Genomic DNA, 24543 nt, shown 5'->3' on the forward strand with positions numbered 1-24543 from the left:
ACGCAGACCTAGAGTAGGCTATCTAGCGTGCTCATTGGCTGCCCTGCGGCAACTGCAGCAGCCTACCACTGAGCCTGGCGTGACGTCACGCCCAATGGGGGCGCTTGGCGCCCTCACGCGTCACAGCCTGCCAGAAGGGGCATGGTTAAGCGTATATAAGGTAGGGGTGTAAATCGGAGCCTTCATGACGATTCGATACGATACCGATTTCTTAAGCCAACGATTCGATTATTTTCGATACTTCAGAATTCCCTGCGATACGATTCGATTCGATTCGATACGATTCAATACTAGATATTTTTAAATGATATCTATTAAGTTTCAAATAAATCAACAAAAATAATAAATAATGTGCCTTTTATTGAGAATACATTAACAGTATTCTATTACTGTTACACTATAGCAGTTGTGCTCAATGCACTGCAAATAGAACAGCAAATATAACAAACTGCATCTACAGTTACAATAAAGTGCAATCAGATAAATTGTAATAAGAACAAAATAACAATAATAAATTCTAATGCTTACAGTGCAGGTCTACTATGGCCAATTAGCCTATTCACTGTAAAAAAAAAAAAAAAAGACCTCTACAGCCTACAGTTCAAGTACATCAACCCTGCACGTTTATTTTATACAAAATTGGTTACATTTTGAAAATACAATTTGCATCTTATTAAGAGGTAATGGTCACACATCCTCTGCAGTAGATGAACTGCAAATAGAACAGTTAACTCCACAAAATCAGTCAAAGTGCAATAATAACAAAAAGTAACAAAAGTCTAGGACATAAGCCTACAGCCCATTCACTACAAAATAACAAAAATGCATTTGCATTTTAGAAGAATGAGGTATTTAGGTATTTAGAAGCATGGCTCATGGCTTGGGCTATAGCAGGGACCTTGCAAATAGAACAGTTACTCAAAACAGTTTAAGTGCAGTAAGAATCAAAACAAGTAACAAAAGTCAAGGACATAAGCCTACAGCCCATTAATGGCAAAACAACCAAAAACAAGGGGACTGACTACAGTTCTACAGTTCAATACTCTCAGTGGTGCTCCTTGACAGATTTTTCTTCAAGAAAATCAACTGGTCCACATGCTCAGAAGACAATACACTACGCTCTGAACGCACAATGTCCCCTGCTGTACTAAATACACGTTCTGATGGTACACTTGTACCAGGAATGCATAAGTACGTCTTGGCCAGGTCTGCCAGGAGAGGAAACTCAGCCTGGTGGGCTCTCCACCAGTCTAACACCTTACCATCTAAGCTCAAAGATGCAACATCTCTGTACTTCCTAACTTCATCATGGGCAAGTTCTTTGGATGTTTTGTCTCTGACACTTGGGTCCTCAGTGCAGAAGGAGTCGCCAAAAAGGTCCTCCAATACCTTTGATTTCTTGGAAACAGGAGGGCATTCTAGAATGGCACAGAAATAAAAAATAAGACTTGATTATAGTTGTGTGTTATTGTGTTATATATATATATATATATATATATATATATATATATATATATATATATATATATATATATATATATATATATATATATATATAAATAAAGATAATTAAAAAAAAAATCAAGTATGTCTACAATGTATGAATACATACCTTTAGTGGTTTCTGCATCACACACCTCATTTAGCTCCATAGAAATCTGGTGAGGAGAAGAGTGAGGAGGTGTTTCCTCAGGCTGGGCCTCTGACTCATTCTGTAACACAGACACAGATAAACACATACACATACACATACACATAAAGGCAAAGTTATTAGTAAATAGCTAGAGTACTCAATGGAACAACGGGCTCATCAGTATTACTATTAAATTAAATTAAACACCATCACTAAATTAACCAAGATGAGAAACAACCTACCCTCTGTTCATTCAGCCGTGCCGCTTCTTCAGCAAGATATTCAAATGTTTGGTTTCTTCTCTCATCACCCAGGAAAGGAAGCTTTTTAAATCGGGGGTCTAAAGCAGCTGCTCGAAGCAAGAATGGTTCTTCGTCCACATATCGCTCTCTAAGATCATCAGACATGAGCCGTTTCATGTCTTTGATTAAGGGGGAGTCATCCGGTGCATATTCGAAATGCGCCAGCAACTTAATTCGGAGAGGTGCGACGATGGACACAGTGGGTTGCTTCTCCTCGCACATCAGAGTGGTAGCAGCCTTTAGCGGGGCTAGCAGACTCACCATTTGTTCGGCAGCCAAGAGATCACTTTCACTGAGTGTGTGCACGTCACACAAGCCTTTTCTGACTTTCTTGTCGAGAAGTGTCGCCATCACCGCAGCTTGTTGTTCAAGAAATCGCTCCAACATTTCGAAAGAACTATTCCATCGGGTTTTCACGTCTGCTTTGAGCTTGTGGCGTGGAAGCCCCAGCAAACTTTGCTTCTCCTTCAAAACTGTGGTCGCAACTGCGCTGCGGTGAAAAAAACTCACAATTCTTCTCACGCGCCCTAAAAGCCTTTCTGTGGCAGCAATCTTCAGGCCATCTTGTGTTGTCAGATTGAGTGTGTGCGCGAAACACTTTATATGCGGTGATAACCCTGCCTCTTCACCGGCTTTGATCATGTTAGAAGCGTTGTCGGTTACGAGAGCCGGTGCCTTGTCCAATATACCCCATTCTTCACACGCACTTCTCAGAACCTGCCCAATATTAACTCCTGAATGAGTGTCTCCGAAGACACGAGTCTGTAAAACATGGTTTTTCATTTGCCATTTGTTGTCAATAAAATGACATGTTACAGTGATGTATGACTCCGTTGTGCATGAAGTCCATCCATCTGAAGTTATGGCTACTCGCTCTGCACTCATCAGACCCTGAATAACTTCATCACGAACTTTGGTGTAGAAGTTCGGAATATAGGACTCGCTGAATTGTTGCCGTGAGGGGATGTTGTACCTCGGCTCAAGAACTTCGAGCAGGTATCTAAAGCCTTCGTTCTCTACGACGCAATAGGGCCTCATGTCTTTGCATATAAAAAACGCGATGGCTTTGGTGATGTTTTTTGCTCTTTTTGAAGTGCTTGACAACTTTGGAGGGAAAAACGTTGCCAGTGATGTGGCGGGCGTGGAAGCCTGGCCCTGTGTTCTTTCTTTACACCCGCCATCAATACCATGGCGCCTTTTCAGGTGTGCGGATAGATTCGACGTATTGCCGCAGTATCTTATCTCACACTGACAGTCTTTCTCTTTGCAAACGGCAACATCTCTTACCACTACTCCTTCGGTTTTCCTGAAGCCAAAATACTTCCACACCCATGACTTGACGCCGACTGGAGTGTGTAGCATTTCATTTTCATTGCCAGCTCGCTCTGACGGTTCCATCGCTCTTGACTCAATGTGTGTGTGAACATAGATAGATAGACTGTGAAACGTAACGCGTGTGAAGAAGAAGACAATAATGAGGTTAGCGCCACCCGCAGCTTAGGAGTAGCCTAGGTTGTACGCACGCATATGTCGGAGCGGATGCTGAAAATAGACAGGCGAACAGACGGGCGGCAAAATAAACACATTAATCGATACTCTTGCGGACGCATCGATGCATTGAATCGTCGGCTGTATAATCGATGCATCGATACGAATCGATTAATATTTACACCCCTAATATAAGGAAGGCTCGGAGACTGGTTCACTGATTTTCGTCTCTTCAGCGAAGCTCTCTGCATCGCTGGACTCTGAGAGAAGCCGCCGTCGAATCAAGCGACCAGCAAGCCGAGGATAGAGTCTGAGGAAGCCGGTCGCCTTCGCCGCCTTCAGCCATCCGTGCCTGCTTCGCTATCCGGCGATAGTATCCTTTTATTACTGTGCTTCACTGTGTGCTCGCCGCCGCGACACACTATTCTAAAAGAGCGTGAGGCGTTTGATTCAAAATGCCTCGCATTTCCTGCGGCTCGTGCAGAGCCCCGCTCAGCGACAGGGACTGCCATGTGATCTGCGCTCTCTGCCTGGGACGAGACCACGCAGCCCTCACTCTCTCTTCGGGGAGCTGCAAATTCTGCGAAGAACTGTCAATGTCGACCCTGCGGGCTCGACTCGCCTCGTTCGACGCTCCCGCTGTCTCTCCGCCAGCCTCCACCGGGCCGCGCAAGAAGAAGCGCCGCTCCCAGAGGCCACCGGAGCCCGATGCAGTAGCTGAGTGCTCGCCGGATCCCTTCCCGCGAGCCTCGCTCTCTCCTTCTCCGCCCCCCTTCTCCGAAGCGCAGCTGCCGGCTCTCGCCCGCACTGCCGTCGCCTCAGGAGATGAAGCGGACGAGGCTGCTATCGGCGACAGCTGCTCTCTTCTAGCCTCGGACAGCGAAGAGTGGTCCGGATCACACCGCTCCGCCTCCTCTTCGACACAGGAGTCTAGCAGGTCCCGCGCCAATGTCGACGCGGAGCTTCTCCGCCTGCTCACTAAGGCGGTCGACCAACTGGGCCTCGAGTGGTCCCCACCGAAGGCGCCCGCGCCCAACAGACTTGAAGGGTGTTTTCTGCCTAGCTGCCGCCAAGCGCCTGCCTCTAGGTCAGCACCCTTCCTGCCTGAGCTTCACACCGAGCTCTCGAAGTCTTGGAGCGCCTCCTTCTCCGCTAGACTCCGCTCTGCGGTCTCCTCGACCCTCTCTCAAGTAGACGGGGCCGTCGAGAAGGGATATACTCAAATCCCCCCGGTAGAAGAGGCTGTCGCAACGCACCTTTGCCCGCCATCCGCTAGATGGCGCTCAAAGTCTGCCTTGCCGTCCAAAGCCTGCAGGACCACATCAGCTCTCGTCTGCCGCGCCTTCGCTGCCGCCGGCCAGGCTGCTTCCGCCCTGCACTCGATGGCTGTTCTCCAGATCCTTCAAGCCGATCTCCTCCGCAAAATGGATGAGAAAGGCCCGGATCACGCTGTCCTGACGGATCTGCGCAGCGCAACGGACCTCTCGCTTCGCGCTACAAAGTCCGCAGCACAAGCCATCGGGAGATCCATGGCTTCGCTTACCGTCACCGAAAGACATCTTTGGTTGACGCTTGCGGATATGAGCGAATCTGAGCGCTGAGTGTTCCTCAACGCCCCGCTCTCCCCCACCGGTCTCTTCGGCTCAGCGGTAAGCGGGATTGTGGATCGTTTTTCGGAGGTACAAAAGCCGTCGCAGGCTATGAATCTCTTCCTGCCCCGCCCCTCGAGCTCAGCTGCAGGCCGCTCTCAGAATCAGCCTCCTGCACACAGCTTGTCACAGCGCTCTTCTCAGCCTCCGTCTTCGCAGCGACGACAGGGCGGCCGCCCTAGATCGCGCTTGACCAGCCGTCACAGACCGCCTCCCCCTCGGGGACCCCGGCCCAAGATAGCGCTGAAGCCCGAGCCCGCGAAGTCCTCCTAGCAACCGCAGGGAGGAAAAGATGGTTGAGTCCCGCCGCGGCCGGACCGCCATCAAAGCGCCCACCTCTGTCAGTCCCCTTAGAAAAGGCTACTGCAGCAGTGTACACCGCAGCCAACAAATCAGTTATACAACTCGCTCGCCTGCACACAAACGCCGTTTTTACGGCGACCCAGATAAATCTCAAAATGAGTGTAATGTCTGGTCCGCCGAGGGTGTTATGAGTGTAGAAAATGTGCCCACATCCCTGTGTTCACCCCTACACAAAAGCACAATCCCCCCGGTATCTCCCACAGAGCGCACTCTCATAAAGCGGGCATGCGCCGCTCGAGTGCTAAGTGTAGGAAATGTGCCCACGATCCCGTGCCCACACCTACCCACTGCCCGCTCTGTCACACAGTTGTCCCGGGGTTCAGATCCTCTAAAGCTCCCAAACACTGGCCGTGTTGCGTATGTAAGCCCTGTGCCCGCTCACGAGCGCGCGCACTTACCAATAAACACGTTAACCCCATCGCCACTCTTGCGCCACGGGTTTCTCGCCACAAAATGTTCTCCGTCCATAGCGACCGAGCCGTTGTGTGCTGTCTAGCCAGCCACCGCTGTCAGCGAGCCTCCGTATTCGAGCACGCGCCGCCCCATCCTCTCTGATACAGGTTCCCAATCCCGCGCAGTGCGTGTCAGAATGGGTGCTAAATACTATAAAGCAGGGCTATTCGCTACAATTCGCTCGCCGTCCCCCGCGCTTTCGAGCACGGACCGAGACGAGAGTGAATACAGAAGTAGCGCACCTACTTCAGGCAGAAATAGCAAAGCTGCTGCGCAAGGGGGCTATAGAAAAGGTGCATCCTTCTCTGTGCGAGACGGGCTTTTACAGCCGTTATTTCCTCGTACCCAAGAAGGACGGAGCTCTAAGACCTATTTTAGATCTGAGATATTTGAACAAAGCTCTCATGAGACGGCCGTTCAAAATGATCACAACCAGACAAATCCTCGCGCAAATTCGCCCGAGGGACTGGTTTATCTCTCTCGATCTGAAAGACGCATATTTTCAGATCCAGATTATACCCCGTCACAGGCCATTCTTGAGATTCGCCTTCGACGGTCAGGTATATCAATACACCGTCCTGCCGTTCGGCCTGTCTTTAGCACCCCGTACATTCACGAAGTGCATGGACGTTGCTCTCTGTAGATTTAAAAATCATGGTTTCCCCATTATGGTTGAATCACGGAAGCTACACCAGTTACCTTTGCCAAGAGATTCAATTTATTATGTATCATGTGTCAGACAGAGAGAAACAGGCATATAAGAATAAAGCTACATGAGAGGTCTTCATTCCAGATTTCTCTGTTCCCCATTTCTTTATCTTCTCATCCCATCATGCTAGATGTAAATGGTTTCTCTGGCTTTATGTTTCTCTGCCATTAAGTTTCTCTACCCTCATGCCATTGTTTCTCATGCCTCTGTCTCATGCCTTTGTTTCTCATGCCTCACATCTCTTAGTTTCTCTGAGGTGGTACAGTAAGATTGAGCTTATATACATTACAGAGCAGCTTCCTTTTAAGGTAACAAAGTATATTGCTTAAGCTTTAAAAAATGGAATGTATATGTCATAGAACATATGGCACAATTCACTTCCATATTAAGAACATATCTTTGTTGCTTACATCTGCATCAATTGCAAACATGTTACATTGTACACACCCTCTACAAAATATAGCTCATCCACCTGTCTCATGTGACATGATCTTCACATGGTTCATTCTATCTATAGTCTCCTCATGTACTCAACACATGCACATGAAAATCTGACTTGACAAAATACATTGTGAAATTATGAATATAGAAAAATAATACAAATACATAACATTAAACAGTAAATTTTAGTCTTCACTCTCGCTCCCCTGAGAAGACAGGGGATGCAGATATTGAACTATTTGGACGACTGGCTGATACTGGCGCAGTCAGAGACAGAGCTCATGTCTCACAGAACAGCGCTCCTCAGCCATCTGGAAAGCCTGGGTCTCTCGGTCAACTGGACCAAGAGCTCATTACTGCCCAGTCAGTCAATTTCCTTTCTGGGAATAGAACTGGACTCGGTGGCTATGATGGCCAGATTGTCAATGCAGTGCGCGCGCCGCATTCGACATCTCGCCGCGTCTTTCCACACAGGCAGCCGGGTCCTGCTGAAAACATTTCAGAGAATGTTGGGCCATATGGCCTCAGCTGCAGCTGTGCTCCAGCTGGGCTTACTGCACATGCGCCCGTTACAACGCTGGCTGAAAGCGCGAGTGCCTCACCGAGCCTGGACTGCCGGCGGCTCGCGAATCAGTGTGAATCAGGGCTGTGTTTCAGCCCTGCAGCCCTGGCTGGCAGCCGAATGGTACCACACGGGGGTGACAATGGGAGTTGTCTCGCACCGAAAAGTTGTCTCGACAGATGCCTCCAATCTAGGTTGGGGGGCTCTTTTCGAGGGCAGACCGGTCTATGGCCTCTGGTCAGACCAGGAGAATCGCCTTCACATAAACTGTCTAGAGATGCTGGCGGTCGAGAATGCGCTGAAGCACTTCCTCCCATACTTGCGGGATCATCATGTACTAGTCTGCACGGACAATACGTCAGTGGTGTCCTATGTGAACCGTCAGGGCGGTGTCAGTTCAAAAATTCTCTGCGCCCTGGCGGAACGCCTCCTCGTTTGGGCTCAGCACTCACTGCGCTCGCTGCGAGCCGCGCATGTGCCCGGTCACCTGAACGATGGTCCAGACAGACTGTCCAGAGACAATGTTCCCCCGGGGGAATGGTCTTTGCATCCCCAGACAGTCCAGTTATTGTGGCGCCTTTTCGGCAAAGCGAAAGTCGACCTTTTTGCGTCAAAAGACAACGCTCACTGCCCAAGGTTCGTTTCGAAGAACAAGGATGCGCTGGCCCAAACCTGGCCCAGCGGCCCGCTGTACGCTTTCCCCCCGGTCCCCCCCGGTCATCGGGAGAATCAGGGAAGCACGCCACTCGGTGCTCCTCATAGCCCCGCACTGGTACCCCTTTTCCACCAAGGCAGAGCTGGTGCTGGTTCGGAGCCAGAGCCTAGTTTCAAATCGGTTCTTTGTTTTTCCACCGCCAAAGCACCAGCTCCGAACCAGTAAAACTGGTTCTTAAGTAGCACCAAATCATTGCAGGGTCTAGAACGGAGCCAAGAAAGAACCGCTTGCGTCAGAGGCTGGGGGTGGGGTTACCGTGGCCAACAAGACTGAAGAGAAACTTGTGACCGCCATTTTCAAATAGCAGCTAATCGAGCTAACAGCAGCTAAACACGATGGACGCGATTAAACAGAAACAGCAGTGGTCAGACGACGAAACAAGCTGCTTTCTTGCACTTTGGTCCTCTTCAGAAGTCCAGAGTAAGTTAGACGGGGCTTCGCGGACGAAACCGGTTTTGCAGAAAATACAAAGAGAAATGGCTGAAGCGGGGTTCGACCGGAGCCTCGAACAGATAAGCAACAAACTAAAAAAACTAAAAAAGGACTACAGGGACCAGAAAAAGGACCTCGGTCGAAGCGGAAATGGTCGCCCACGTCGAAACACACATTTCGACGTTCTGGACTCTGTCCTCGGCGATAGGCCGGCATGCCAGGTGACCGGGGCCCTGAACTCTGCAACAGTAATGCTCGAGTCAATAGTGGATGATTCGCTGCAGCAAAGTTGTAATGATCCTGGTAAGTTCTTTTTTATAAGTTCTTTTTTTATTGTACTTGTTCTTAGCAAGTTCTTTTAGCTGTTTAGTAAGTTTCTATTATTACATCAGTGTTTGCAATGTGGCTAGCTAGGATTGTATTACATGTGTATCACAGAACAGTGTAAAGTGTAATGGGGATTTTTTTTTTAAATCACTGTCTTTTTATATATATATATAGAACTGTCTGCCATCAACGAACGTTATGATGACAATGTTGAGTTGCCGCCACCGCTGGGCTGCAGCTCTCCCGCGCCGTCGTGTAGCAGCTCTGGAGAAGCATCTTCAGAGAGGGGTAAGTGCAAATGGTCACACCATACACTATGCAAACATATGTGTCTGTAAAAAAAAAAAATATATATATATATATATATATATATATATATACATATATACATACACACATATATATACTGTATATTACTATCAGGTACTGAAATAATGTTTTTCTTCATTTCACTTTAATGAACAGCAATACAAAATGCTTTATGTAACAATTCAATTGTATTACCTTAAACGAAAAGTATAGAATTTTTTTACAAAGTTTAAAATAGAATATATACCGGTAGTCAATCTGACATTACCTTGCTATATGCAATATAATGTTGATGCTTTATTATGGCACATGAGCAAAATCTGAAGTGATATTGATTTAGTATGATGCTATATATTTATCTTATATAATTAATATAGTAGATGCATACGTGTAATTCCCTGCAGAAAACAATTATTTGCAATGCTATGACAACACATTGATGATCTGTTATCTGCTTATTGTTGTACACAGGAAAAAGGAAGAGAGATAGTACCTCAGAACTGGTGCAATATTTAGAAAGGGCAGATGAGAGGTTCTTGCTGCACAGCAAGGAAATGGATGAGGCCTTGCGTCAGGACATGAGAGCGGACACGCATTCTCTGCTTGGACTCATGGGGCGCATGGTGGCCGTGATGGAGGCAGGAGTGCAAAAATGATTGCAAACGCAGATGAGAGGTTCTTACAGCACAGAAACGGATGATGCCTTGCGTTAGGACATGAGCGGACACATTGTCTGCTTGGGCGCATGATGGCCGTAATGGAGGCACAAGTGCACAAATTATTCGCAGTATTTTTGGTTGCTGCTTTTTATGTAACTTTATTTAAATTATTTACCATTTTGGTTTTCACTTACTGCACTTTATATTTTTCTAAGTTGTATAAAGATTTCTATTGGTTTTTGTTTAAATAAACATGTTAATTAATGCAAATGTCTGGTTCAGTTTCTTTAACACTTATTTGCCATATACACAGCAAATATTGTATATGGTTTTGTGTTTTAATGCAATTTAGTCTATTTTCATATAAATGTGACATTAAACATGTTAATCAGGGGAAGCGATTAGCTGCATATAAAAATCTATAACATTTCACCATTAAATATGATTAAAATCCAAATTAGTTCATGATTGGAAGTTAACTTGGTGGTTTAAAGTGAATTGAGGAAAAGTGTAGGCTAATATTTTAAATTGTGTTTGGTGCTAATTGTAGCTCTATTCATCTGTCGTGCAGGAGCTATATCTATTTCACAATATATTTTGTATAAGAATTGACAATATTTGGTTTAGAAAGGCCATATGCCTGAATAAAGGCTATAATGGTTGAATTCAAACAAAAGAATATTTACAAAAGAATCTCATGCCGGTCAGAAGTGTGAAAGTTCAAGTCAATCGTTGATTGAGGACCATAAAGCAAGAATTGAGCAGTTAGTCAAGTAGGTGTTTACAGGGCAATCAAATGGCTTATGAAATTATTCACAAAATGCAAGTTTTAGAGATAATAGGGTTTTTATTCAATGGATGAGAATATAATACAATTTAGGAAAGTACAGATGTCCTTAAACGCAAACAACAGTTGTTAAAATATGGCATTGGTGTATTCAAAGAATCACTCGTTCCCTCTGTTAAAATACATCATTAATGCAGCTCTGATGTCAGCCCCTTCTGTGTTTGCACGCTCAGGTAAACTCTGAACAGGAGGTTCAATGTTTAGAGTCCTGTCTGGGTGTTCTTCAGTGAAATTATCACCATGTTCCTCACAAATGTTATGGAGCACACAGCAGGTCAGTGCAATCTTCTTGCTCAGCTCCAGCTTGCAGTCGTTTCTTTTTAGGAGGCACCTCCATCGTCCTTTTAATCTCCCAAAAGACATCTCCACAACCGATCGTGCACTGCTCAGACTGTAATTGTATGTGTGCTGTTCAGGGGTCAGTCTGCCAGTGTCAGAAAAGGGCTTCATGAGCCAATTCTGCATGGGGTATGCCGGATCACCGATCAGGTAATGTCCAACATCACAGCCAGAGATGGTCACTTTGTTTTGCCCTAGTAATTCCCCATCACTTAGGGCCTCCCACAAATGTGACTGTCGTAGCACTCTGGCATCATGCACACTCCCTGGGTAGCCAACACAAACATCCCAGAAAAGACCTTTGCCATCCACAACTGCTTGCAGAACGATAGAATGCCAGCCTTTACGATTAAAATAGTCTCGTGGATAATCCTCTGGTGCAATTATTGGAATGTGGCTGCCATCAATTGCACCCACACACTGTGGAACTCTCCAACGATTATTAAAGAAAGTGGCCATTTCTAGCAACTTTTCAACATCAGGAAATCTTATGTGGATGGGAAGGAGTATTGTGATGACTGTGTTGCAGAATTCCTGAACACAATTAAATACAGTGCTGAGGCCTACTCCAAAAAGATGGCTGATTGTCCTGTATTCAACACCTGTGGCAAGTTTCCAAATGGCAATTGCCACACGCTTTCGTATTGGGACACACACCCGGTAGTTTGTGTTTCTTCTCCCCATGGCATGCTTGACCTGACTGCAGATGTACTCAAACGATTCTGGGGATACGCGGAAATTCTGCATGAATTGTAACGGGGTGAAATCCGGAACAATTGTGTCCCACCAGTGGTCAGATCGTGGGTATGCCCACATTACTGGTGACCTCCGCCTTGCCTTCAGCTGCAAGATTGCCTGTAAAGATAAATAAATAAATATATATAAGTTTCATTTATGGGCAATATGTATATTTTCTATAAAGTATACAGTGCAGTATAAATACTATAAAAACAGTTGAGCTGTAACAGTGAAGCATTTATTAATTCATCTATAAGTACTACTTATAAGACAGGGCTTTATTTAAGACTATAAAGACTATATTTATAAGGTTTTATTCAGTCTTTTTAGGTTCATTGTGTTTTCAGACAACTTATTTTCATAGCCTTCTTGTCCAGTGAAAACCATGTATAAAACTAAATTTGGACTTTTTTTTTAATAGGCTACACATTACATCTGCAGTAATAGTAAAAACATAATAATAATAATAATAATAAAGCCTATAATAAAACAACACTGACACTGGTCACATTTTTTCTGCAGGTTATCTAGTTTTATTACTGTGAGTGGTTTTTGCTTGTAACATAACGTTACATACAGTTTTTACAAAACGGCATCGTTATACTTATTAAACCAATGCTTAACACATATTTAACTACACTGTGATCGATTATCAGCAATGTCGATGCTAGGAGGTTAGCAACATGCTGAGGCTAAAATATAAATCTAAGGCTAAAGTCGGCATCTTATTGTTAAAAATAAATGTTATGTACATACCGTTACTCTCGCTTGTAATCTCCGTCTGTACAAATAATGGCGAGCCGCGCGAACACGTTGGATCCGCCGTGTTTGGATGCCGATGTAGGTCCGCAAAGCCATGAACATCAATAGCAAAGCAACGTCCGCCATTGTTGATGATGTGTTTGTGTTTGGCGCCGCCGCGCTAACGTTGCTGGGAAAGATGAGACGTAGCTGTGACGTAAGACCTGGCTCTGTTGTGGCTCTCTAGCCGGTGGAAAAGCAAACCGGTTCTTTGGAGGCTCGTCAGTTGAACCAACTCCGAACCGGCACTAGCTCTAGCTCCGAACCAGCACCTGGTTCTTGTTGGTGGAAAAGGGGTATGGGAGAATCAAACGTGGTTCCCGGAGTTAATACGGCTGGCAGACACAGCCCCATGGCCGATCCCGGTGAGGAGAGACCTTCTCTCGCAAGCCCGCGGCTCGATCTGGCATCCTCATCCAAAGCGCTGGTCTCTGCATGCATGGATAATCAACGAATACCCGTTTACCTGCAAAAAGGGGTTGTGAACACGATGACACAGTCTAGAGCTCCCTCTACGAGACGGCTCTACGCGTCAAAATGGTCTGTGTTCGATAAGTGGTGCACCGCCAAAGATTTGGACCCACATACGTGTGGGGTCTCGCGGGTGCTTTGCTTCCTTCAAGAGCTGTTGAACATGGGCAGGTCCCCCTCCATGCTCAAAGTGTATGTTGCGGCCATCTCAGCGTTCGCCGACTCGGCGCACGGCCACGCATTAGGAAGGAACGAGTTCATCATCCGCTTCCTTAGAGGAGCCAGGAGGATGAATCCCCCGCGGCCCCCGTCGGTTCCTATTTGGGATCTTTCCCTGGTCCTTGAGGCCTTGAAAGCGCATCCCTTTGAACCGATAGAAACTGTGGATTTCAAATATCTCACGCTCAAAACCGTTTTTCTGATAGCTCTGTCATCAGTCAAACGTGTGGGTGACCTACATGCGTTATCAGTTAACGCTGCGTGCCTCGAGTTCGGACCTAATGACTCGAAAGTCATTCTCAAACCGAGGCACGGTTATGTCCCCAAAGTGATGGGCACTCCCTTCAGAGCGCAAGTCATTTCTTTCTCAGCTTTGCCGGCATCCGGCAGCGAGGTCGATAATAACCTCCTCTGCCCTGTCAGAGCACTGAGAAATTACATCACGCGCTCCGCCGCTGTCAGGTGCTCGGAGCAGCTTTTCGTTTCGTTTGGTGGGCGCACCAAGGGTCTCGCCGCCTCGAAACACAGTCTGTCCAGATGGATAGTGGACGCTATTGCGGCTGCTTAGGCATCTAAAAACCTGCAGTGCCCCTTGGGCATCAGAGCTCACTCCACTAGAGGCATGGCCTCGTCGTGGGCTTGGTCTAGCGGGATTTCCATTCATGACATTTGTACGGCGGCGGGCTGGGCCTCCCCCTCTACATTTGTTAGGTTTTACAACATGGAAGTTCCCGCCCTGCAGGCTAAACTTTTATCAGTCTAAGTTGCGCGAATGCCCAGCCCACAATCTCGTGCGTGGGCTACTGCTGCTCGATTTAGCTCTCCTGGTTGAGCTGCATTATAAGGGTTGCTGCGCCGCTCTGCACGCCCTACTGTGTGCTTATGTACATGCGCTAGCCACTTCGTTGGCCACCTGGCTCCCACTCATCGTGTTCCCCGGGCTCTCCCTGGGACTCATTCAGTGGATGCTGGGCGCGCACGGCGTTGACAAGGGTGTTCCCGTAGCGTAAGCAACTTACGCAATACGAGAGAACCTCTCGTTAGAGAACGTAATCGGTTACCTAATGTAACCTCTGTTCTCTCTAGAAGAGGGAACGAGTATTGCGTAACCCGCCGTGCTCGCGCCACGAGCTCATTCGCTTCAGTTGACGAAAACCAGGGGAGCAGCCTCCGAGCCTTCCTTATATACGCTAAACCACGCCCCTTCTGACGGGCTGTGACGCATGAGCTCATTGGGCGCCAGGCTCAGTGGTAGGCTGCTGCAGTTGCCGCAGGGCAGCCAATGAGCACGCTAGATAGCCTGCTCTAGGTCTGCGTGCTGCTGCACTGTGTTGACAAGATTATAAAAATTAAGGATAATTTTTTGGCTTCATATCTCGAGAAAAGATTACTTTACCCGTAGCGTAAGCAACTTACGCAATACTTGTTCCCTCTTCTAATGGGTAAATAATTAAACTTTTATAATGTGATATGTCGTCTTGCCTTGTAGACTTGTAGAAAATCATTTATCAACTAGTACTACTGTAAAATATATGATATTTGTTAAATACAATTTATGAAACCTGAATTTTAAAGGAATAGTGGAGGATTTTCTTTTTAATTTTGGGTGAACAATTATCCTTTAAAGAATAATGTAAAAAAATGAAACCTTATTGTAAAGTGTTACCAGTGTCTTTTCGAATGAGCACTTTGGAATAAATACACATTGCACTTTTTTTATTTTTAATGTTGTTTATTTTGAATTTTAAAATAAAATGTATATGTGGCATCAAACATCCAAACTGAGTATTTGTTAAAAACGAACATGAAGATGTTATCCCATAGTAAACTACAGTATAAAACACACACACACACACACACACACACACACACACACACACACACACACACACACACACACACACACAAAAAACACTATAAATGTTACATTAGTTACCTACAATGTTTAAAGTGAATATCAATAATCAGATCATGCATTTTCAGTCTAATAATGACCCGCTCTAAGCCATATATGGTTCGTGTGTGTGTGTGTGTCAGCTCGATATACGGTCTCTCGATTATTCAGATCTGGAAATTAATTTATTAAATATTGCATAAAAATAATGCATAAATTAATCAAATATCATGCTGCGTAAGACCCTGATGTTTAATATTTGTTATTTTCAATGTTACACTAGAAATTCCCTCGTTCAGTGCAATTGATGTGGCATTTAAAGACACATGCACTTAAATGGCGTGCTGAAAATAGAGCTGTTTTTGACCTGGTAAAATGAGTGTTTTCTTACAATACTAATGATAATTTTTAATTAAAGTATATTACAAACTTTTCATTTAGACCCTAAAGAATCATATTAACTTGTACAAAAATGGCATTATATGACCCCTTTAAACAGTGATTCCTTACTTTCAGTGGTATAGTTTTGCCTGTTGTTGGGAGGTAAAGCACCAATTTTATATATAATCTAGACTTGAGTAAAACAAATTGAAAGGAGTTTTTGATATATTTTGATAGGTTTCATGAGTTGTATCTCAAACGATGAGTTGTTTGATATTGTTTTAACTTCATGATTTTTTATTTTGTGTAATATATGTATGTATATATATATATATATACACTCACCTAAAGGATTATTAGGAACACCATACTAATACTGTGTTTGACCCCCTTTCGCCTTCAGAACTGCCTTAATTCTGCCTTAATTGATTCAACAAGGTGCTGAAAGCATTCTTTAGAAATGTTGGCCCATATTGATAGGATAGCATCTTGCAGTTGATGGAGATTTGTGGGATGCACATCCTGGGCACGAAGCTCCCGTTCCACCACATCCCAAAGATGCTCTATTGGGTTGAGATCTGGTGACTGTGGGGGCCATTTTAGTACAGTATTTTGTCATGTTCAAGAAACCAATTTGAAATGATTCGAGCTTTGTGACATGGTGCATTATCCTGCTGGAAGTAGCCATCAGAGGATGGGTACATGGTGGTCATAAAGGGATGGACATGGTCAGAAACAATGCTCAGGTAGGCCGTGGCATTTAAACGATGCCCAATTGGATCTAAGGGGCCTAAAGTGTGCCAAGAAAACATCCCCCACACCATTACACCACCACCACCAGCCTGCACAGTGGTAACAAGGCATGATGGATCCATGTTCTCATTCTGTTTACGCCAAATTCTGACTCTACCATCTGAATGTCTCAATAGAAATCGAGACTCATCAGACCAGGCAACATTTTTCCAGTCTTCAACTGTCCAATTTTGGTGAGCTCGTGCAAATTGTAGCCTCTTTTTCCTATTTGTAGTGGAGATGAGTGGTACCCGGTGGGGTCTTCTGCTGTTGTAGCCCATCCGCCTCAAGGTTGTGCGTGTTGTGGCTTCACAAATGCTTTGCTGCATACCTCGGTTGTAACGAGTGGTTATTTCAATCAAAGTTGCTCTTCTATCAGCTTGAATCAGTCGGCCCATTCTCCTCTGACCTCTAGCATCAACAAGGCATTTTCGCCCACAGGACTGCCGCATACTGGATGTTTTTCCATTTTCACACCATTCTTTGTAAACCCTAGAAATGGTTGTGCGTGAAAATCCCAGTAACTGAGCAGATTGTGAAATACTCAGACCGGCCCGTCTGGCACCAACAACCATGCCACGCTCAAAATTGCTTAAATCACCTTTCTTTCCCATTCTGACATTCAGTTTGGAGTTCAGGAGATTGTCTTGACCAGGACCACACCCCTAAATGCATTGAAGCAACTGCCATGTGATTGGTTGATTAGATAATTGCATTAATGAGAAATTGAACAGGTGTTCCTAATAATCCTTTAGGTGAGTGTATATATATATACACATTTATGTACATACACACACACACACACACACATATACATATACATATCTATATAACCATATATGTTCATATATATGTTTGGAAATTAATAAACAAACAAACTGATATTTCCTACTGGCACACTATAGCAGAAGATATAAATAACTGGCTTAAAAACATTTTTATACATATTACATTACATACTTCCATAGTATGAAAAAAGGCAAAGGGACCAGAAACAGTTTGGTAACCACCATTCTATAAAATACCATTTTTGTGTTCAACAGAAGAAAGAAATCCATACATGTTTAATCAGAACAACTTGAAAGTTGTTGAATTTGACAATGAAAATGACAGAATTTAAAATTTTGGGTGAACTGTCCCTTTAAAGAACAATGTTAAAAAATGAAACCTTATTGTAAAGTGTTACCAGTGTCTTTTGGAATGAGCATTTTGGATAAGTACACATTGCACTTTTTTATTGTGTTTATTTTGAATTTTTAAATAAAATGTATATGTGGCATCAAACATCCAAACTGAATATTTGTAAAAAAAAAAAATAAAAAAAAAACTGTAAGTGTTACACTGTAAAAGAAAAATACATCCCCAAGTCAAAATTTTCTAGTGACTGGTCACATCTAAATTTTTCAATTAGTCTGATCTATTATTTCTCATTGAGCCAGTAACATTTCTCATGTTAGCAGACTATTGCAACAAGAATTGCACTTGGGCCAATTAAAAAAATTAGATGTGACCAGTCACTAGAAAATTTTGACTTGGAGAGGTTAGAATTTTTTTACAGTGTACATGTGTTATCTACAACGTTTAAAATGAATATCAATAATCAGATCATGTGTTTTCAGTCTAATAATGACCCGCTCTAATCAAATTATTTTTTCGGTTGACGTAAGTTACACAAAACATTGACTCTTTATGTGGGAGAGTGTGTGGCTCTTAAAAGAGCCGTTGGGTTCGTGTGGTTTCTCCTGCTTTCAGGCGTTTATCCGCCGAAGCCGTACAGGGTGCGTCCCTGTCTCTTCAGCGCGTACACAACATCCATGGCGGTGACGGTCTTTCTCTTGGCGTGCTCGGTGTAGGTGACGGCATCGCGGATCACGTTCTCCAGGAACACCTTCAACACTCCGCGGGTCTCCTCGTAGATCAGACCGGAGATGCGCTTGACGCCGCCGCGGCGAGCCAGACGACGAATGGCAGGTTTGGTGATTCCCTGGATATTATCGCGCAAAACTTTACGGTGACGCTTAGCGCCTCCTTTCCCGAGTCCTTTACCGCCTTTGCCTCTTCCAGACATGTTTCACTCTGACTACTTCAGTCGATCAATGAAAGACAATGAACGAATAGTTGCTGTGTGTTACAAGGAAGCATTTTACATTTGCTTACAGGACCTGACAGAAACCAGCGCTGCGTCACATGACACACCCTCCTCCTCCAAAACATAGCTAGAGTTTTTCATATTTTTGCATATTATAGGAAAGCACATTTCTGGTCTATGTGAATGTGGGAATATGGAAACAATAGGACATGTTTTTTTTAGAATGCAGGAAATATAATGTAGAAAGGAGAACACTTTTTTGTACATTGGCAGAACTTGGACTTAAAGTCTTTTCTGTTACTTCTTTATTTGGACACAGTGACAAGCATAAACAGATCTCTGAAGCAGTCATCCAGTTCTTGCATGAGACAGGACTGTATTTAAGTATTTAGTTTAAGTTGACCTGTGGAGGGCAGTAATACGCCTAGTAGCGTCTACAATGCCGGAAAGAGAAGAAGAAGAAGAAGAAGAAGAGCATGCAGGAGCCTAGTGCGTGACTTGTGCCAGGGCTAGCATGGCTAATCATAGCTTACATTAACTTTTACTAGCAGTGATTTTAAATGGATTTCTCCACATAGCATGCCAAACTTTACCTGTCCAGTAGAAACTTTGCGACTGAGGCATCAGTGGGAAGCCCAACCTGTGCTTTTAGCGCACGCCAGCATGTGAAATATTTTCCCAAAAACACTCTGGTCTTGTTTCTTTCTTCAGAGGCCTTTCACTTCTTGTCATACAATTCGTAGACACTTTTTCTCTTGCGACCCTCAGACATTTTGAAAAAACCCGGTGAGAACGGCAGGCTTCAATGAATGGCTGAAACCGTAGCTCACCACACATATACACCTGAAAGTGCTCATGCGCAGAAAGCAAAAACTACCTAGGGATGAGCACATATGACGGCTTTACATAAACATATCACCAGAATGAGGGACAACTAGGAGGACCAAAAGTCTTGATGATCCACCCGGAAAAAGAAAATCCTCCACTATTCCTTTAAAATTCAGGTTTCATAAATTGTATTTAACAAATATCATATATTTTACAGTAGTACTAGTTGATAAATGATTCTCTACAAGTCTACAAGTCTACAAGGCAAGACGACATACCACATTATAAAAGTTTAATTATTTACCCATTAAATCCGATACAATTTAAAGACAAGGTGCAGTGTGGAGAAAAAATCTCTGGCACCTTAGATGTTCTACCTTGGACCGAAGAGCACCCAAATCAAACTCAAAAGGAATTGAGCACGCCATCCATCCTGAATCAAAACAATTTAAAGACAATTTAAATAATCCGTGTATCATTTTGTTCAGTCGTTTTTTTTATTTAAAAGATCATATATATATATATATATATATATATATATATATATATATATATATATATATATATATATATATAACAGTTCCTTTCTGTGCGGATTCTTGACGCATTTATTGCAACTACATTTCATCTTTTTCTCATCAAACAACCAGACTAACGAATGGCTCGCCACAACCCGGTCACAATTGTTATCAGTGGGATTAATTGGGTTAAATAATAGAGTGGCACATCTGTTTTATCTTCTGTTTATGCCTGTGTTTTTTCACCTTTTTAGTAATGGGAATCTAGAAAACGAGATTCAGACAAAAATATTGTATTAAAACTGCAATGCTAAAATGCAGGATTATGTTTGATACTCCTTAACAACTTTACTGTCCGCATACATTTTAACCCTTAAACAGACAAGAGTGGAAAATGATCAGCAAAACATCCTTTCATGTTACTTTTTATGTAATCTAGACTTGAATAAAACAAATTGAAAGGAGTTTTTGATATATGTTGATAGGTTTCATGAGTTGTATGTCCCACGATAAGTTTTTAAGGTATATGAAAAAAGTCATTAATATTTGTATTTCATGTGATGCAAAAAAAAAAAAAAAAAAAAAAAGTAATATGCAAAATATGCTGCATGTATGTCTAAGTGTCCTAAAATTGAGGCATGTAAATGTCTTGTGTTTTTACACTGCTGAACTGTCTCACTGCCCTGAAGAGTTCAGCTCCAGTCCTATTCAAATACACGCCTGTAATTTCGCAGTAAATCTGAAGACTTTTAGCAGGTTTTAGTATGTTTGATAGGGGTCGGAGCTGAACTCTGCAGGATGGTTGACGGAACCTGTTCTGCCCTTCATACATCATAGTCAATTTTGTGTATTAACTTTTTTTCTTATCAAAAAGAAAAACAGCATGAACCACATATAACTGAAGATGCTGAAAAAGAAAATTAAGACAATGTTCACGATTGTTATTAGCAGCTTATGGCTACTTTTACTGAAGAAAGGTAACTAATATACTTTCCACAAAATCTAAATGTCCAGCATTATGAAACAGAGAACATTTGAACCAAGTCATATGAACATTGTCGCTTTATAACCTGCATATATTGACCTCGGACACTTTGGTTTGATACAGTTTTAACTTGATGATTTTTATTTTGTGTAAAATATATATATACGTATATATACACACACACACACACACACACACACACACACACACACACACACACAAACATACTTACCTATATAACCCTATATGCTCATATATATGTTTGGAAATAAAAAAAAAACAAGCTGATATTTCCTACTGACACACTAGAGCAGATATATAAATAACTGGCTTAAAACCATTTTTATACATATTACATTATATACTTCCATAGTATGAAAAAAGGCAATGGGACCAGAAACGGTTTGGTAACCATCATTATATAAAATACCTTTTTGTGTTCAACAGAAGGAAGAAATCCATACATGTTTAGTCAGAACAACATGAAAGTGAGTAAATTATTACAGATGTTTTTAATTTTGGGTGAACTGTCCCTTTAAAGAATAATGTTAAAAAATGAAACCTTATTGTAAAGTGTTACCAGTGTCTTTTTGAATGAGCACTTTGGAATAAATACACATTGCACTTTTTTTTATTTTTAATGTTGTTTATTTTGAACTTTAAAATAAAATGTATATGTGGCATCAAACATCCAAACTGAGTATTTGTTAAAAATGAACATGAAGATGTTATCCCATAGTAAACTACAGTATAAAAAAAAACAAAAAACACTATAAATGTTACATTAGTTACCTACAATGTTTAAAGTGAATATCAATAATCAGATCATGTATTTTCAGTCTAATAATGACCCGCTCTAAGCCATATCAGAGCCCGTCTACGGAGAGCCTTGGCACTCCCTATTCAGCCCCATTGTATTGATTTTGGTTGCAGTTCCATTAGAATTCCACTGGGGGTGATCGCGAGCGAGTGCAGACTGAATGGGAGTCAATGGGGCTATACGGCTAAATGTGTCTCTTTCACCCGATTGCCGTTGAGAAATCTCAGATTTTATTGTAGGCTTTGCAAGTTCAACATAGGTTATAGGTCGAAAGTTGAATGAACGAGTACTTATTTATTTTCGATTTCTTACAGGTTGAGTTGTTGTTGCCCATAACACGCTAGCATTCTGCTAATGACGTCAGCATTCTGACGTCATTGACATTTTAAAAGACTTTTTAAACCAAATAAGTGGCTCTAAAAAATCTAACACCCAGCAATGTGTAATTTCTTTGCATCTCCTTTCGAATACAACATTCAAATTACTAGACAAAAAATTATATCCTGAGAAAAGTGGATTTTGAGGGTTTTTCGCCATAGACCTCCATTCATTCTGCACTCGCTCGCGAGCGCCCCCGCATGGACAGAGACGTGTTACTGCAACCAATCCAGAACCCGGAAGTAAGCAGAGAGTGCCAATTCTCTTCCTATTAGACATTCTCTGGCCATATATGGTTCGCCTTCACTTCCTGCCTGAGCTCTGTGTGTTGTGTGTCAGCTCGATATACGGTCTCTCGATTATTCAGATCTGGAAATTAATTTATTAAATATTGCATAAAAATAATGCATAAATTAATCAAATATCATGCTGCGTAGGACCCTGATGTTTAATATTTGTTATTTTCAATGTTACACTAGAAATTCCCTCGTTCAGTGTAATTGATGTGGCTCTTAAAAGAGCCGTTGTGGGTTGAAGCAGACGCGGGTTTAAGCGCGCTCTCCGCGGATGCGGCGGGCCAGCTGAATATCTTTGGGCATGATGGTGACCCTCTTGGCGTGGATGGCGCACAGGTTGGTGTCCTCGAACAGACCGACCAAATAAGCCTCGCTGGACTCCTGCAGGGCCATGACAGCGGAGCTCTGGAAGCGCAGATCCGTCTTGAAATCCTGAGCGATTTCTCTCACCAGCCGCTGGAAGGGCAGTTTGCGGATCAGCAGTTCGGTGGACTTCTGATAGCGGCGGATCTCCCGCAGAGCCACGGTCCCGGGCCGGTAGCGGTGAGGCTTCTTGACGCCGCCGGTGGCCGGGGCGCTCTTACGGGCGGCTTTAGTTGCGAGCTGCTTCCTCGGGGCTTTACCACCGGTGGATTTACGCGCGGTCTGCTTGGTTCTTGCCATTGCTGCGGTCTTTCTCTCTGTCCTGCTTGCGCTGGAAATGCTGTTCTGCGTTAAACACCCGCTTTTAAAGCATTGTATCGCCACGAGCTCATAGTGACGCGATGATGCAGGCCTCGTGATTGGCTAATACGTGATGTCTGCGCATGAGTGCCAGCCAATGACTGCGCGTTTCCTCTTTTCAAACAAGTGGAGGGTTTCCCGCTCGAGCTGCTTTGTTTTGCTCATAAAACAGTGTACATAAGCTCCCTGGTCTTGATACTCACATTGTTGTATTTATGTGTTCTGAAATGCTCGTCGTAATTCCCAGTGGTTGTGCAGATTTTGGATCAGAACAAAGTTAAGTGTAAGTCTGTGTAAAAGCACGGCAGCGAGACGCAATAGGGTTTCCATCCGTCCCGTAAAACAGGGGGACGTTCCGTAAATCTCAGCATAAAGGGCAAAATACCCAGATTAACATTGATGACCAATTTCTGTTTTCCTGAAGCTGATATGCAAATGGATTTATTTATTTCAGATAATCAATTTTTATTACATACAATAAGCTATCAAGGCTTGGTAGACAACTATATTTTAATATTAGGTGAGATGGGTTGGGTAGTAAACACACGTTAGGGGATCATCATGCGCTTATAGCAAGCATGCGCACAACTACGATTATACATGTAAAGGTCGATATAGAGAATTCATACGTTTTATAGATTTGATGGGTCATTTTCCCACTTAACCAAATGTGTTTGTAAAAAATAAAGAAAAAGGCTCGTTGTCAGATAAAATGGGTGGCTCTTAAAAGAGCCGTTGTTTCAATAACCCAGTCTTCAATCTGTTTATTTGGATTTGGCGGGTTTCTCGGTCTTCTTGGGCAGAAGCACGGCCTGGATGTTGGGCAGCACGCCGCCCTGAGCGATGGTCACTCGGCCCAAAAGTTTGTTGAGCTCCTCGTCGTTACGCACCGCCAGCTGCAGGTGACGGGGGATGATGCGGGTCTTCTTGTTGTCCCGAGCGGCGTTTCCAGCCAGCTCCAGGATCTCAGCGGTGAGATACTCGAGCACCGCCGCCAGATAAACAGGAGCACCAGCACCGACGCGCTCGGCGTAGTTTCCTTTGCGCAGAAGCCTGTGAACACGGCCAACGGGGAACTGCAGTCCCGCCCTGGAGGAGCGAGTCTTAGCCTTCGCTCGGGTTTTGCCGCCAGTTTTGCCTCTTCCGCTCATTTTTAGATCAGTTACTTCAATCACCTCCGTTTAAAATAATAGGATGAAATAAATAACTGTGTCTCAACACACTGCCTTTAAACGAGAGTGCCAATCGCCCATTGGTTTAGAGTCTGTAAAGATTCAAACCAATCACTGAACTTCCCTCCAAAGCCCCATACCCTTTCTGGCGGGGATTATGAACAAGTATTAATTATCTGTAAAACAGAAGAGATGAAACCATTGAAATAT

At 43.6% G+C, this 24543-nt stretch overlaps 3 protein-coding genes across 3 annotated transcripts; all 3 read right to left on the reverse strand.

Annotated features, from left to right (window-relative positions):
• Nucleotides 1–18226: 18226 nt before the first annotated feature.
• On the reverse strand, nt 18227–18592 carry LOC311283598 (histone H4; the record flags this gene model as incomplete). The annotated part of the gene is made up of 1 exon (XM_084398112.1): nt 18227–18592. The coding sequence occupies one exon, from the start codon at nt 18590–18592 to the stop codon at nt 18281–18283; it is 312 nt and encodes a 103-aa protein (XP_084254238.1). The 3' UTR covers nt 18227–18280.
• A 3047-nt stretch (nt 18593–21639) lies between these two features.
• On the reverse strand, nt 21640–23121 carry LOC311282507 (histone H3.2-like). Its single transcript, XM_084396309.1, has one exon. It carries the CDS (start codon nt 23099–23101, stop codon nt 22691–22693), a length of 411 nt encoding a protein of 136 aa, XP_084252435.1. The 5' UTR covers nt 23102–23121; the 3' UTR covers nt 21640–22690.
• Nucleotides 23122–23696: 575 nt separating this feature from the next.
• On the reverse strand, nt 23697–24312 carry LOC311282555 (histone H2A-like; the record flags this gene model as incomplete). Its single annotated transcript, XM_084396370.1, has 1 exon — nt 23697–24312. One exon carries the CDS (start codon nt 24310–24312, stop codon nt 23926–23928), a length of 387 nt encoding a protein of 128 aa, XP_084252496.1. The 3' UTR covers nt 23697–23925.
• Between the last annotated feature and the right edge of the window lie 231 nt (nt 24313–24543).

The sequence above is a fragment of the Rutilus rutilus genome (genome assembly GCF_951802725.1).
Source record: "Rutilus rutilus genome assembly, chromosome: 23".
NCBI lineage: Eukaryota > Metazoa > Chordata > Actinopteri > Cypriniformes > Leuciscidae > Rutilus > Rutilus rutilus.